Here is a 16316-nt window from a genome sequence, read left to right on the forward strand (position 1 = left end):
AAAGGCGAAACAGGAATCCCTGCTGGGCGCGTCAGCGCAGAAGCAGGCCCCACCGAGTTAAAAAGCCTTACTCCCAAGTAAAGCGTACATAGCTTGGATTGTGGCCTAACCCGTTCAGGGACGGCAACAAACTTGAGTCAGCGGCACTAGAGAAACCGGTTACTCCTGGGGCAGCCGGGCGTGTTTTTTGGGCGGGCGGGCGGGCGCGCGCGCAGGTGGCGTGACGGGGCAGCAGCTCCGCCTCACAGGAAAAGGCGGCCAACTTGGACTAGGCCTAAGGCGGAGCTGAGGCGACGCCGACCGCTTCGGTTGGCGCCGGGCGAAGCGGCCTTCCGAGTTCCGACATCGCCTCAGATCTCAGCGCCGCCCCTCGCGGAGGAGGAGAACGAGGAGAAGGGACGGAGGGAGGAAGGAAGGGGCGGGACCGCCGAGCCAAGCGCCTCAGTCGCAGTTCCCGCCTTGACTACGTTGGCCGCCCAGCGACTTCGCAGGTTGCCGAAGCCCTACAGCTAATCGAGCGGGAGGCTCCTCGGGGAATGGGGAGCCGCGCTGGGCCAGGCGGCCAAGGCGGCTGCTGCGGGCTGTGCGGCCTCAGGGTCGCCGTCGCCGTCTTCTTGCTGGCGCTTCTGCCCTGCCGGGTGAGTGGAGAGGGTGCCTTCAGGGAGGAGGAGTATAAAGCTGACGTGGGGCTGTGTGTGTGTGTGGTGGGTACATTTTGGGGTAGAGGAAGACCGCTCACAGACTTCTTTAAAGGTCCCTGATTAATATGTAATGAGAAAAGGTTTTTGTTTTGGTGTGGGGGTTGAGGTGAATGCTTAGGGGTTTGGTGGGTTCTGACCTTAGCAGCAGTAGTAAGAAAATATACCCCGGGGTGGAGGTGGGTAGGTGCAATTCTAGGCAAAATGCTGTTTTACTCGAAAGTAACTCCTGTTGAGTTTTGTCGGACTTGCTCCCAGATCCATCTGGGTAAGACTTCTGCTTTAACAGCAGCTGGCCTAGGTATCTGTTCTGCTTCAGATAGTTCTGGTTAAGAGTTTTGCTTCGGTGGCATGGAGGAGCAAAGGGATGCGGTAGGTCACGAGAACTTTAAAATTAGGGCAGTCAGTCAGTCGTTGCTGTCTATGTCAAACGCTTAATTATAAAAGTAAGCGTACATCTTCAGAGCCGGGTCAGGGGCGGGGAACTTGCAGCCTTCAAACATTGCCGTGCCATAAACACTCCTGACCTATGTCGGCTGGAGCTGCTGGGGGCCCCAGGGATATATTGAGTACTGATTACCTACCCCCCCCCAAGTGTAAGGCAATTTCCATCCTTCCTTGGGAAGTGCTTGAGCCTGTTGCATAGAGAAATTGGTGTACAGTATTGTAGATTATTGGCCCTTGTGGATTGCAGCCTACAGTTCGTTTCAGGTTTTGTTTATCTTGCACAAGTGGTATGCGTGGTACTTCACAGTGTAAAAGAGGACAGGCTTTGATCCCGAGAGCTTGCAATCTAAACTTTGATGCAAGGTAAGTGGTGGCATCACATAGGCATTCTGGGAGGCAGTTCCAAGCATATAGGGGAGCAAAGGAGGGAGACTGGAGTGAGCCTGTTCTGCTGTAAGAATGTTGACATCTAAAACCCACAGGTAGTTTTAGGGGAGCACATTGAGTGCAAAACCTGAAGGGAGCCATCAGGGGTGTGGCAAATAGTATGGAGTGGAAAAGGCGGAGGGGCACCCAATTTTGGTGTAGCACAGGGCGTCACTGAAATTTGAGACCCCAGGGTACACCATGGTAAAATAGCAAAATCTAGCCGTAAAAAAACATTGTGAATATTCGGTGATGAAAAGTCCATTTTGTCATTAAAATGGTGTTAAATCATCTTGCAGAGGAAAAAATGGCTGGGTGAATCCAGCATAAATGACCAATTGTCTGAATACTGTAGTAACATTATTGTGCAAGCAAGACTGAGAAGTCACCTGGGTCAGATAATTTGCCAGACATTATTAGTCAAGCAACTAGGTGACATACATAATATAATAATAAATGGCTTGATGCAAGTCCAGTACTTATTTGCAAACCTGCTGTTATTCATAAATGTATTAAATACTTCTAACCTGCAGTCAAAACTTTTGTTGATGCTATAAATTTAAAAGCAAGTCATGTGTGTTCTGTGTAGTAACTACTGTTCTATACTGCCGCCAAATAAATGCAATGCAGTGAAGTGAAATAAAAAAAATGTTTGAAAATGTTTTCAAGTGTATCTGAAGAAGTGTGCATGCACACGAAAGCTCATACCAAAATAAAAACTTAGTTGGTCTTTAAGGTGCTACTGAAGGAATTTTTTTATTTTGCTTCGACTCAGACCAACACGGCTGTTGTTGTCTAAGTGAAGTTAGACATCCATAACCCATTGTTTCGGCTGACTGGACTCCTCAGTGGTTGTTGAGTCCTGAGAATCTCATTCTCGGTTCCACTCCCAAGGAATCTAGGCCTTATTTAAAATTGAAAGTCTGAGAGACTCACATCTAACACACCTGGCAGTGATAGATTGTTTGGATATGATCTGCATTGACACAATGAATGCAGAAGTACTCAGTGCACTTGTTTCACAAGAGTTGTGCTAAGAGCAGTCACAGCTCTTTGTTTGTTGCTCTTCTCTTGTGTCTTGAATACCTGATGATAGTCTTCTGACATAGCACAGATAACTTCCTGTATTTTCTTTACTGATAAACATTTGTTGTGCCTAATATTTTCTTTTGGTTCTTGGGTAGGACACTAACCATTAAGAGTGTAGACATAGTTGAGCATATGTGTCATTGAATGCTGGATGGCAGACATTGGAGTAATAGATGCAGCTTTCCATATTACTGTATCTGCATGCTGGTTATTTCTACCATTGTTGTATTCCTCTCTGTCATATCTAAGAGGCACAGGAGCCCAGAGGTAGAGAAAGTGGCAACTCTACAGAATAGCAGCTGGTTTCCTATTGATCGTTGCTGCTGTAGGCTTTGCTTGAGGTCTGCATGGAAGGAAGAGGTGGAACTGGCTTGCGGTTGCCCATAGAGTTCATAATGAATATAAGCAGTTTCAACAAACTGCTCACATGCCTTAGTGCTCCTTTGGAGTTCTGTGTGAGAGATGTGAGATTTACCTACTGCTACTGGGGCACATTATGTCATTGAGACAGTACATACACTGTTCTTTGTCATATGTCCTTTATCTTTTCTTATAAGAAAGAATTAAGCTATGCATATTTGGCCACCATTATCCTCCCCCCCCCCAAAAATCCAGACTTTATTGAATTATTTAAAGCAAAAGTCTTACCCATCTGGGTAAGACTTCTGCTTTAACAGCAGCTGACCTAGGTATCTGTTCTGCTTCAGGTAGTTCTGGTTAAGAGTTTTGCTTCGGTGGCATGGAGGAGCAAAGGGATGCGGTAGGTCACGAGAACTTTAAAATTAGGGCAGGCAGTCAGAAAGAATTAAACTATGCATATTTGGCCACCATTATCCCCCCCCCAAAAAATCCAGACTTTATTGAATTATTTAAAAACAATTATAAATGTGTGGAGTATACAGTGTTTAGAAATACCGGTAGTGGTACCTGTATTGAGCACAGCTTTTCCTTGTTCATACTACAGTAGGTGTTTAAATGGGTTGGGAGCTTAGTGATCAACAGGGCCCTTTTCTGCAAAATGAAGTAAAAGAGTGCACCACTTAAAGTTGCAGATGGAGATCATTTGGAATGTTCCTCTGCCTTAAAAGAAGCTCCCTGCAAGTGTTAAGATATAACCTTTATTCCGAATGTGCTTCTTTTGTACTAGCTGGGAGCTTTCACATAGAAAAACATTGCAAAATGGTAGCTTTGAACGGCATTCTGAAGTGGTGTAGTCAATTCTACCACCTTATCTATGTATTTATTACATTTAAATCCACCTTTCCTTTAAGTTGCTCAAGACAGCATACACAGTTCTCTCTTTAGCTAGGTGGTGTGTGGAGTGGGGAGGAGGGAGTGGAGTTTCTGTTGAGTTTAGTGGGAGTAAGTTTAATGTATGGTGCTTTTGGTTGGTGTAATATTCTACCACTGTTGGGAGGTGGGACGGGTATATGGCCATAGGATTATGACTTAGGAAAGGAATGCTATCAAGTAGATGTGTGGGAAGCTGCTGTGTCACTGTATCCTAAAATTAGAGGACTATTGAAATATGTGCGCTGAAAGGGTGCTTTAACATTCAAGGGTTCCTGCAGTGGCACTTTGCACTTCTGTGTGAGCACTAAAATGTATGACATTTTAATTTAGGTTACGGTTACCAGACGTCCCCATTTCCCAGGGACAGTCCCCAGATTTACAAATCTGACCCTGGACAAAATCCATCCCCGGAATGTCCCCGGATTTCATTTTATGTCCCCGGAAAATGTTGTAGATATATTAGTAAGGAATAAATCCTTCTCCTCTCCTCTATTTCCCTGCATCGGCTCCGGGGTTTTCCTGGCCCCAGAGCTCTACTGGGCAGTTGGCTGGGTGGCCGGACACTCTCACTCCTGGCTTGATGTGTGACGCACAAGACACATCATATGAGGACTTCCGGTGAGGCAAAATGACAGGCGCCACAGCAGCAAGCAGCTCCTGAAGGCAGCCAGAGCCAACTGCGCTACTCTGCTGGCGCTGAGCTGCTGAGACTGCTGCTGACCCCCCTCCCCCGGGACCCAAATTGAGCTGGAGTGAAAGTGCCCGGCCACCCAGCTGACTGCCCAGTGGCGCTCTGGGGCCAGGAAAACCCCGGAGCTGATGCAGGGAGAAGGAGGAGAGGAGAAGGAAGAAAGAGAAAGAGGAGGGAGAAAAAAGAGGGAAGCCCCGACCTTGCCGCGCTGCTGCTGAGGAGGAGAGGTAGGAGAGCACTGGGAGGGCAAGGACATGTGGCCAAGCCCAGGCCCGACCTGAGCCAAGCCTACTCCATGGCGGGTAGCGCTCCAAGAGAACAGGCCGGGGCCCAGAGGAAGGCTGCGCGACAGAGGAGACCACAGAAGAGAAGATATTATTATTTATTTTTAAATAACTTTTTTTAAAAAATTAAATAACTTTTTTTCTCTTTTCCAAAAAAAAGAGTGTTCCAGGATTCTTTGAAAAAAAAATCTGGTAACTTTAATTTAGGTAACCCCTGTGTAGGTAAATTCCATTTCATGAGCCATCTTCTTTTGGTAAAAATTGAATGGTTTTGCATAAATTCAAAATTTAAACTTATGCATTAAGCTGGTATCAAGAGACTAGTTTAGTGTACACATCGTGTGAAATCGTATTTAAGGAATCTTAACTATGGTATGGTATGATGTCTGCATGGATAAATTACAGAACAACAACCATCACTTGGTCTTTCTGTGCAATGAGGGAGAATCAAAACTAGGTGTTGGTATGGTGTGATGTCTGAAGTAGCTGTTTGGTGTGTTCGAATATTCTATGGTTTATAGTTAGAAAAAGCTTCAATAGACGGTTGGAAACTTGGCAGTGTAAAAAAGGATGGTCCATGCTGAATTTTGGGTAGAAAGGATGAGAAATTGTTTATTTTGAATGATTGGCATGAGACTTTGGTGTGCTGATGGTGCTTTTTATTCTATAGATTTTGTTATGGTGTTTTTTTTGGGGGGGGAATCTTCATTTATATTGTGTATTTTGGGAAACGGTTTGTGGTGTTAGGTTAAGAGGAATGTCTAGTATGTGCTGTGAGTTGTGCAATATGTTTGTAGTTTGGTCACAAAAAGGCCTTTTTGAAACTACAGTACCGTATGTTAGTCAATGGTATTTCCTAAGGCTTTTCACTTCATATGCTCAATACAAACCTATTATGAGAAAGTTTTAAATGGAATGTTGGGTGGAATGAGAATGAGTGTGGGCAGAGAGGGTCAGTTGGAAAATGACAGCATGGCTGTGCAATGGGACAGAGTAGGAGCTGGGAGTGGATGTGAGATGCGAGGAGATCTGGCATGGGGGGGGGATACTTGCAGACCAATACTTCATTTTGAAGAATTTATAATTCAGGTAAGCCAAGAGGTTAGAAGTTAGGTGTGAAAGGAGATGGTGGTGAGGAAGAAATTTCAGGAAATTTATAAAAATAGAGGCATGGGGTAGTGGAATGTCTCTAACATTCACAGTGACAATCTCATTAAAGAAGGGCCTGGTTAGGAAGAAAAGTTGGCAGGCCATCTTACCTTATTTCATTCAATAATTTAACCACTTAATAGTCATCAGACGTTGCATTTGAATTGTTGCCCTTCTGAATGGTCTGAGATAACTTATTAATGATACTTATTAGTACACGCACACACAAATTTTTAGAATTAAGGAGAGTGGTTGAGCTATGATTCTTCAACATGCTAAGCAGAGTTGGATTAGTTTAACATTACACATGAATATTTCTGGTGGAATTTGTTTGTAGCCCAAATGTATGAATGGGTGCATTTCTGGCATCCTGCGTTTCACCATGTTTTGATAGGAGAACATAACTCAAGAAGGAAAGCTGCAATTGAGAACTAAAAAGGCTTCACATTGGTAGCATTCCTATGAATTTTATGTGTCCCCAATCTAACAGATGTGCACAGTAATTTGTGGCAGTTTCTCTTGATGTAAACCATTAAAAATAGATGTATGTGAATGGAATTTAGGGGGGGAAATCTTACCTAGTTTTCATGCATGGATCTTGGTATTACTAATAATGAAGCAGATAGTATCCATAGATGTAATCTCCAAAATTGAGCGTAGGCATTTTTGCATTTGGTTCAAATGGGTTTAGATAAATATCAGTGTTTCATAGGGTGATAGTTAAATCATGGCAACAAATATGAGATGAATAATGTTTTTGAATTTAACATTAATTCAAGTCTGCAGCAGCTGAAACGTTTCCAAGAATACAGTGCTGTACTTGCAAAGAGAAACATTGTAGTCCTAAACGATAGTGCCTCAATTCTTGTCAAAAAGGCAAATGATTTATAAAAAGAAGCTGGTGTTTTTCTGGTATACATGAGAGTCCTTTGTGTACATGTTTCTTATACAATACATGTTCAGTTTGAGGAGGGAAGAGATGACAGATTACAATTTTATGTGCTTTGTTTTGTTTTGTTTTGTTTTAAAAAGATATAATTTAATTATGATGAATTGTTACATGCCTATAAGCATCAGATGCCTTCGGTATAGTAATAAATAATAATGTTCCTTTGAATGGGTAGGATTTGAATACTTCCTAAGTGACATGACCTTTGTAATGGCATTTGTCTAATTATATAACCAACACCTGTAAGTCTGTTCACCATCTTATCCTGACCCACTTATCTGACCTGGATGGGAGAGGTGCTAATCAGAAGGTAATATGCTGAATTTGGGGGACACAGAAAAGCCATATTCTCCTTTAAGAATTGTGGTATTGAAGATTACAAGATGGTTTGAATATATAGGCTTGAGTGCTTTGACATCAACAGCCAAAAAAGAATTGTCTCCCTCTTTCCACACCTGGCCAGTTTGTTTGAAGACATGACATGAGGAGCAGAACCTGAGCTTTCCATGCTGCTAAGTCAGACATCCCCAAACTTCGGCCCTCCAGATGTTTTGGACTACAATTCCCAACTTCCCCAACCACTGGTCCTGTTAGCTAGGGATCATGGGAGTTGTAGGCCAAAACATCTGGAGGGCCGCAGTTTGGGGATGCCTGTGCTAAGTCAAAACATTTCCTAGCAACCAGCTGATCCAGAGTGTAGCCTAGGGCAGCTACACTCACCTACTGCTTAAGGCTAGTTCTGCAACAATGAACCACATACCAAAGTAGATTCAGGGCATGTGTAAGGGAGTGGTGCTTGCTTTCTTAAGGGACGTGGCAGTGCAGCTACTACTGAAAAAGCTGTCCTGGAAGCAGTTTTCATTGATGTTTTTACTGTTACGATTGTAGTATTCCATTTTTATATTGTACAGTGTCTTGTTCCATTTTATAACTAAGTAAGGTTTATAAACAAATAATTATAATAAATACATAAAATATAAATTAACTTCATGTGCTGTGCATATCCCTATTGATGCATAGTCAGTAAGCAATTGAGAACAGACATAATTCTACAAAATGTACCGTAGTTCCAAAAGTTCATATTTGTAAGGGAACAAAGTCAAGGCTAAACAGAAATCTGGGAATCTGTCCTTGTAAACCAAGTACATTACACATAACAAAACTGTTGGAAGTCTTTCCAAAAACAAATGTGGAATCTAATCTTTAACATCGTATGTGTAGATCCCTCTATAGATGAAAAAAGCTTCCAGAAATTTATAAATTTCAAAGTATTAATGACAAAAAACTCAGTTAAGCTTTTACTCCATTAAGATTATTAAAAGTATTATTCTTTAAGATACAATGCATGAGAACCCTGCAAATTCAAATTCAAACAGAAAATAGAAAATTGTTTGAAAATAACTATTATAAAAACCCCTATTATATGTATTGCATCAGTAAGATAACCAGTGCTTTTTTCTTTTTTTAAAAAAAAAGTTTAGGGGTACTCTCATTTTCCTGCTCATATTGAAATACTGCCCCTCAATGAGGCCAAACTTAGATTCACAAACTGTTTAGGGGTATGCACACCCCTGCGTCCCCCCAGAAAGAAAGCACTTTAGATAACTAATAGCAAAGTCTGCTAACAATATTTAGTACTAACGTAACATTTCAAGAACAAGTACTTCCAATATTCTGCAAAAATCCTATAAAGTAGATCAGCATTAATATTCTTCTTTTGCAGATTGGGGGGATGGAAAGGAGCTGGAGCTGAAGGAAAAGTGGCTTGAATAAGGTTCCCAATGGCTGATAATATTTCAACTAGGGACTTGGTACTTTATAAGCCCTCTAAACTTTATACAGTGTGGCTAGATTATTCTAGCTGTTGTTTCTAGTTTCGTGGAAGACAACACCACTCTCTTGATGAAATAGGAGAAAGATGCCGATGACAGCACATTTCCTTTCAGCCCTGTGGATGAAGTGTTGTCACTAGACTGTCACATGATGCATGTGAGGCATCAGAAGTCTTTGCCTTGCAGATTTCTCTCTCCCTGCCTGTCTCATGCAAGTTTAGTGAATTTTCTGTACTGTAAACCTTTCATCACAGATGAAATGTACACAACAACCTGTATGTACACATCATTCTCATAAGACTGATATTTTAAAAAAGGGAATCCATTTGCAAGTTGATGAGGGAAAACAGGAATGATCACACTTTCATCATTAATTACCAGTTCAAAGAAGTTGCTGACTGAGCTTGCTTTGTAAAGGTTTACTTGATTTGAGTCCTTTAGTCTACTAATGAGGAGCCTTTTTTCAGCCCAAGGGCCACATTTCTTTCTGGGCCAGAACAAAAGTGGACAGAGCACCAAATGTAAAACTTACCTATGTATATTATGCTACTTTATATACATTTACATACACACACTTTAAAGCAAGAGGCGTTACCAGTCCAAGGGCACATTCCAGCTAGCAGGAAAACACTGGGTGTGAAGCAGAGCCAGTGAGGGGGGTGGTCTGGGAATAGAAGTGTGGAGGTCTGTATATTATGGTCTCTGGGATTGAAGAAATCAAGGAGTATTTTTGGCCTGAATGCTTTTGTGTAATCAAACACAATTCTAAAAGCCTTCCTCCCATGTAGCTCTGTGCTCTTGTCCCAGAGTATCCTATGTAAATCATATAAATGTTAGAAAATGGTTTCTTAGCCCTCTCTTTTTCTAGTGTTTGCTATCAAATAACTGTATTCATAATTTATTTCATTGGAAGTGAAGGCTGCCAATAGGAAGTAATGAAGCCCATCAACTTGGATGGCTTTAAAAGAGGATTGGACAAATTCATGGAGAATAAGGATATCAATGACTGCTGACCATTATGGATATGTTTTACCTTCACTTTCAGAGGCAGTATGCCTCAAAATGCAGGATGTGGGGACTTGGGCTCAGGTCCTGCTTTCCGACCTCATAGGCATCTGGTTGGCCACTGTGAGAACAGGATGCTGGACTAGATGTGCCTTTATTTCAACCTGATTTAAAAGTGATTTGCATCCTAAGAACCTTTCTCTGAAACGGATAATTACTCCTTACCATTTATGCATATTTGCTGAATATTTGACATCTGTTATTTGACTGTAATATCAGATCAAAGATTCACCTAGTCCAGCATTGCACAGTGGCCAACTAAATGCCCTTAGTGATTACAACTGTTCTTAGGGAATTTGTGTGTGCAAAAATTGACCAAGATCCACAAAATGGGATCACTAGTTCTACACAGGGCTTTGAGCCTGTGTTACTGTAAGAGAAATCTCCAGCATGTTGAAGGTGGTTCTGAGATGATGTCACTTGAAAAGCATTGTGTTGGGATCTGGGAAAGCCCAGCCTGTTGATAAACTGAAATGCCTGTAGTTTGTGGGTATATTTAAAATGGTAGTCTGATGAGCAGCCTCTGTTGGGACACTTTTAGCATGCTTCTTGCAAGTGTGAAATCTATGGTCAACATGGTTAACATTCATTATTCTTCCTCTGTAGGTATTTTCAGACTCGTGTATCTGGTATGGCCAGTGTGAAGTTGCTTCTGGAGATAAAAGGTACAATTGTGAATATAACGGCCCACCACTGCCACTACCGAAAGATGGCTATGATTTGGTACAGGTAAGTTTCTAGTGAATTACCATTTTACTGGAAAATAAGAACTTTAATGGGGATGGGAAAGAAGAACTAAGCATATTTTTTCCTAAACTCAGTTGTAGCATAAGGAAATTTAATCCTAATGCTAATATTGGTATGAGTAAGGCAACATGGTAACTGAATTATGGACTATGTTTTGTTTATTCCACTTAGCCTCTGTAGTTGGTATATGCATTTCTTGCCTTGAATGTCTACTCTATAAGGATTAAGGTCATATCAAATCTACCAGTCTCCTCTTCTGTAATGTTATACTAAGGAAGTATGAAATAGTAATTACTAATTTCACTATTACAGTAATTCTGAGCCTGTTAGTAAGTAACTGTTGAAAACAGTGAGATATTTTCCAGGGCAGTTTCTAAAGTTGAGTTTGTGACCTTGCAGTAGAAGAAAAAAATCACAGGCTACTTTATCATAATTGAATTTTAAATATTTATATATATGTTTGATTTTCTCTTAAGGAACTATGCCCAGGTTTTTTCTATGAGAATGTTAGCCTTTGTTGTGATGTACAACAACTTCAGACTTTGAAAAACAACTTGGAGCTCCCGCTGCAGTTTCTTTCCAGGTATGTGGGAGCCACTTGTCTGGTTGTTGCTTGTGGTATTTGCCCCCCTGCTCCTGCTTCTCAATAAACTAGAGAAAATATGGTAGACATTTACTTGTCTAGGAAATATAATGGGGGAAAAATATATCTACAAATTCCTTTATTACAATGTGTCTTCACCCAACAAGTGCTCCAGAGGTTGTTCTGCTCATTCTCTGATAGTGGAATGCTACCAGAGAGATGCATTTTAGTAGACAACTTTCTGGAAAGGTTGGTCAAATAAATGTATATAATTATTAAGCATTTTAAGCTTAACAATATTTCCAGACCTCTTTCCAATAAAAGAGAACTATCTGAAGAGTCTCTGTGATGCTTTCTTCATATTTGTTTATAGTTCATATTTTCTTCAATTTTTATTGGGGCAACAATACTAAAATTTAAATACAGTGGACCCTCCGGATACGAACTTAATTTGTCCCGGGGGTCCGTACTTACGGTACCCCGAAAAGTCCGTATCCGGAGGCACAGCTTCTGTGCACACATGCGGCACGATAGAGCGCTTCTGTGCACGTGCGCAGAGCGCTTCTACGCATGCACGTGCGGCAAAACCCGGAAGTATACACTTCTAGGTTTGCCACATTCATAACTCGAAATTACATTACCTGAAGGTAACGTAACCCAAGGTACCACTGTAAATGGCGGCTTCTGAATCTTGGGCTGCAAGCCTATACATTCTTATATTGGTGTATTCCTATAGTAGAACTGACCCCTGAGCATGCATGCGTCAGATTGGACTGTATGTCTCATTTGATTTCACTACTGTGCTGCTTACGTACTGTAGTTTCATTTCTTTCATCCAGATGAAATGCTGTGAACTTTTCTGTACTAAATATTGCTGTAGCGCTTGCTGATCATTCTTAGAACTACACATTTCAGGAGTGCATTATTCATTTAAGCTTTGATATCTGGACCATAAGAACTGTTTGTTGTTCTTGAAGACAAAAGTTACTTTATGAAAACTCCTGCATTTTGTGTGCACATACTGGATTAATGAATAAATGCTTAATAATTACTCTCTCTTCAGGTGCCCATCATGTTTTTATAATTTAGTAAACCTGTTCTGCGAACTAACCTGCAGTCCTCATCAGTCTGAATTTCTCAATGTAACAAATACAACTTCATATATTGATCCAGTTACAAAAGAGAAGAAAACCAACGTTGTTGAACTGGAGTATTACATTGGAGAAAAATTTGCTAATGGTAAGGCAATAAAATAGTTGTGTATCATTTATTTTTGTTCTTAGAAGATTGCATAAAAACAGTTATTTGCCTGTATTCTCGTGTGTAAATGAACTGTGTGGTTCATCTGCAAGTCAGAAGTTGAGTAGTATGGAAAAGAGAGGATTGAGTGAGTGGGAAGGAAGAGAGCTGTGGGTATATGTGCCATTGAAGTTAGAAAAATGGGATCCAGCATTAATCCTATTTGCAAGGCTAATTCAGGAGACTACTGTATAATCTTACAGTTCATTTCCCCCCAAAAATATTGAATCTGGCAACTCTTTTTGTTCTCCAGTGCCCCATAAAGTACCAGGGTAGTATTTCTCATCTGCCCTGTCCAGTTTTATTGGCAAACTTCCACTGGTGCATGTTGATGCCCTCCTCCTGGGCTCCCACAAGGTTCCTGGAGCTCGTAAAATCAGAGGAGTGTACCTTAGTCACCTAGGCAATAGAGCAATTTCCTCCTTTCCTGTTTGAGGCAACTGCTGGGCTTGAACACACCCAGCTACCTTTGCAACCAAATTGTCACATCCTCCTTGTACTTTTCAGTTTCCACAGCAAGCAGAAGACTGATTCCTTTGCTGCTGCTGCTGCTGCTGCTGCTGCTGCTGCTGCTGCTGCTGCTGCTGCTGCTGCTGCTGCTGCTGCTGTTTGCCCCAGATCCTCTCACAGCACTGGGGTTGAGTTATCTTGCCATCACCTTTTCAGAGGCAGAAATGGCACTCTTGTCTTCCGTAAAGGCTAGTGCAAAGGACAAGAGATCCTTCCTGCATGCTTTGCAATTAGTGGAAAACTATGCGGAGAATCCATTGGTGAGCTAGTGAGAAGATTTGTGAAGCCTAGAATAATCTTGGACTGTATCAAAACCTTTTGTCTTCAAGTATTTCCTCTGTTATAAATTCAGAATTGCTTTATTTCAGATGCTGAGCCAGTTTAGTAAATTCTTATTTGTATCCTTACTGTATTATCAGCATTGTCTTTTTCTTTATTGAAATGATACTTCTAGCTATGTATAATGCATGTAAAGATGTGGAAGCACCATCAAGCAATGTTAAAGCGCTGGGACTATTGTGTGGAAAAGATGTTAGGGAATGCAATGCAACCAACTGGATTCAGTACATGTTCAGCAAGGATAATGGTCAGACTCCTTTCAACATGATTCCAATATTTTCAGGTAGGAAACAAATAAACTTTTCCTTATTGACTATTAGTAGCAAGTGTCTTGAACTTCCTTGAGCCACAAATACATACTGAATTTGGACAATCCCCCTAGGCGACACAGGATTAACTACTGGGCTAATAAGACTATAGCTTTAGGTGTATGCGCATATAATTTCATACATACATACAAATGTAAGGCTGTAATGCACTGCAGTTTAAATGAGTGCTGATATATACTTACAAAGGGGAGGAGATGCTGTGAGGTCACTGTCTGTGGCTTATCTTCCTAACAATGTTTTTTTCTGTGAGCATGTGTAGAGGAAATATTAGATAGGAACTGTCACTGTTGTCTTTTTCTGCATCTACCGAAGACCACCTTCTTCCAATCAGCCTTTTAAGTTGATATCTTTTCCAGAGTGCATCTGCATTGCAATTCTTTGAAAGATGTTTTATCATTTGTTGTTTGCTGCCCTGGGCTCCTTTGGGCAGAAGGTGGGGTGGGTTAAATGCAATAAATACATCTGTAACATGTGGCAATTTTGAATGCTTTTTAAATCCTGGAAGATTTGACTTCTGTGGGCCTTGGATCAAATGGTAAACTTGCTTACAGTAGTGAACAAAAAAAATTCTAATGGGTTGGCAATGTCAAAAGTTGAAGTTGCCAAACGGAAACCATTATCTGTTTACGTTGGTTTTCATTTGTTATGGATTATATCTACAATTGTAGTATCTTTGAGTATTTTTTTAGTGTGTTAATTTTTCTCTTGTTAGATGTTTCTATCCATGGGATGACTCCTATGAACAATGCCACCAAAGGCTGTAATGAGTCCATGGATGATGTCACTGGGCCTTGCAGTTGTCAGGATTGCTCTATTGTCTGTGGTCCCAAACCACAACCCCCTCCACCTCCTGTACCTTGGCTTTTGCTTGGTTTGGATGCCATGTATGTCATCATGTGGATCTCCTACACAGGATTTTTGCTTGTGTTTTTTGCAGCAGTTTTTGGAGTTTGGTGTTACAGGTAAATAGCTCCCTTTTTAAACAACATTGAAAATTAAGTGTTGGAGTTGTTCATAAACTGTTAAATAATCCCACTATTTACTAAGGGTAGAATCCAGTGGGGCTTTAACTTTTTCTTTTATCCTGCAGCCCCCCGCCCCCAGTTAAATCTGCTGTAGAGAGTGAAGCCATGTTGTTTGACAATGAACAGCTTGCACATAGACAGCATTTAGAACATCCCCATACTTCAATAATGTTTTGTTTTTGCTTAGTGCGCAGTTAACTGAACAGCCACTAGCATTCTCTGTGCTTTAAGGAACTATCCAGGACAAATATATCATACCTGTATATTTATACATTTTTACACCTACACTGAGTACTGTACACATTGACAGACTTGGTGGCATGGCAAGGTGAGGAGAGTGCTTGTAATATGTCAGGCTTAGCTGGCTTACCTTGAGATTTCTTTTGCACCTGGTGTTGACATAATAAATCTTGGGTGCTGCTCAGTATGGTTGCTGCACTGTGTATCTTCAGCTGCATCGTTTTTATCTCTGAAACCACAGAGCAAGCAGAAAATCTGTCAGAGTAAACAACTGCCCTATGAGCTGTTCATAGTCATGGGATTCACCCTCCCTGATTGCTCAGTTTTAAAGAAACAGGAAAGGGAGAAAATAAAAAAAACCCCACAATGTATTTATCTCTCAAATTAATTTTTGTTTGTTTACAAATGGTCTCATAGAACCCTTGTCTGTGCCCGACAATTGCACCATTGTAGCTTGGTTCAATGAAACTGCTTGTATGAAATTGTACCACACGGAAGCCTCTGGCCACTCTAGTCTGTGCAAACTCTGATTCAGTAGTTCAGTTTTGCTGAGAAAGAGGAAGTGTTTTTGGGAATTCAAATGAGATCACTAGGAACCTATAATAGATTAGCTGGTGAGGGAGATAACTGCTTAGAATGTGTTGAAACCAAACATTGTGCTCTAAAACAAAGTGATTGTGATTGTAGTGCTTCCCAACTAGAAGGTGGTAAAAAAAGCTTGGTGCGCTTGTTTTACAAGATGCTTATCAAGGAGAATAACAGGAAGATGTAGGACAATAGAAGGCGATAATAATTCTGTTGTTAGAAGAGGTGATTAATATCAGCATGCACAAAGATGATGATTCTGTGACCTAGTTTGCATGTCATCTTAAGGCATAGTTTAAAATAAACTATGGTTTACTTTAAAGTGAACATGCACTTAGCTCTTTCCTTCAGTGCATCAGTGACAACAAAGAAACCAGAGGCTGACTTTTTCCATTATGTGCAAAGCAATGCCTTGTGGCTTGTTTCTCATCACACTGTGGCAATAAGCCAAGGCTTGTTCATATGTAATGTTTCTTGCTTGGCACATTGAAGAGGGGAGCAGGGGAGTAGCAAAGTACATAGTTATTTCAATTAAACCATGGTTTAATGTGATATGTGAAAATGGCCAAATGTAGTAAGTGCTTCAGGTTCATAAAATGTACAGTGGTACCTTGGATGCAACTGTTTTGGATTACAACCACATCAAACCCGGAAGTGCGTGCCCCTTTTTGTTGTTGTTACAACCCTTTTTTTATTGCGAACCAATTTTTGGGGGGGAGGCCCCATTGGTGAAAGT

General features: G+C 41.1%; 1 protein-coding gene across 2 annotated transcripts in view; it reads left to right on the plus strand.

The window, feature by feature from the left end:
• Window positions 1–385: 385 nt before the first annotated feature.
• The window catches only part of NPC1 (NPC intracellular cholesterol transporter 1), a 44800-nt gene continuing 28869 nt past the window's right edge, over window positions 386–16316 (plus strand). Inside the window, exons 1-6 of one of the 2 annotated variants that reach the window (XM_035125434.2) lie at window positions 386–638; window positions 10530–10652; window positions 11147–11253; window positions 12317–12492; window positions 13517–13684; window positions 14443–14692. In XM_035125434.2, the coding sequence (XP_034981325.2) occupies window positions 537–638; window positions 10530–10652; window positions 11147–11253; window positions 12317–12492; window positions 13517–13684; window positions 14443–14692 (926 nt within the window). In that variant the 5' untranslated portion in view covers window positions 386–536. The remainder of the gene's footprint in view (window positions 639–10529; window positions 10653–11146; window positions 11254–12316; window positions 12493–13516; window positions 13685–14442; window positions 14693–16316) is intronic. The other variant, XR_009558026.1, reaches the window with a different exon arrangement.

This window comes from Zootoca vivipara, chromosome 8 (assembly GCF_963506605.1).
Source record: "Zootoca vivipara chromosome 8, rZooViv1.1, whole genome shotgun sequence".
NCBI lineage: Eukaryota > Metazoa > Chordata > Lepidosauria > Squamata > Lacertidae > Zootoca > Zootoca vivipara.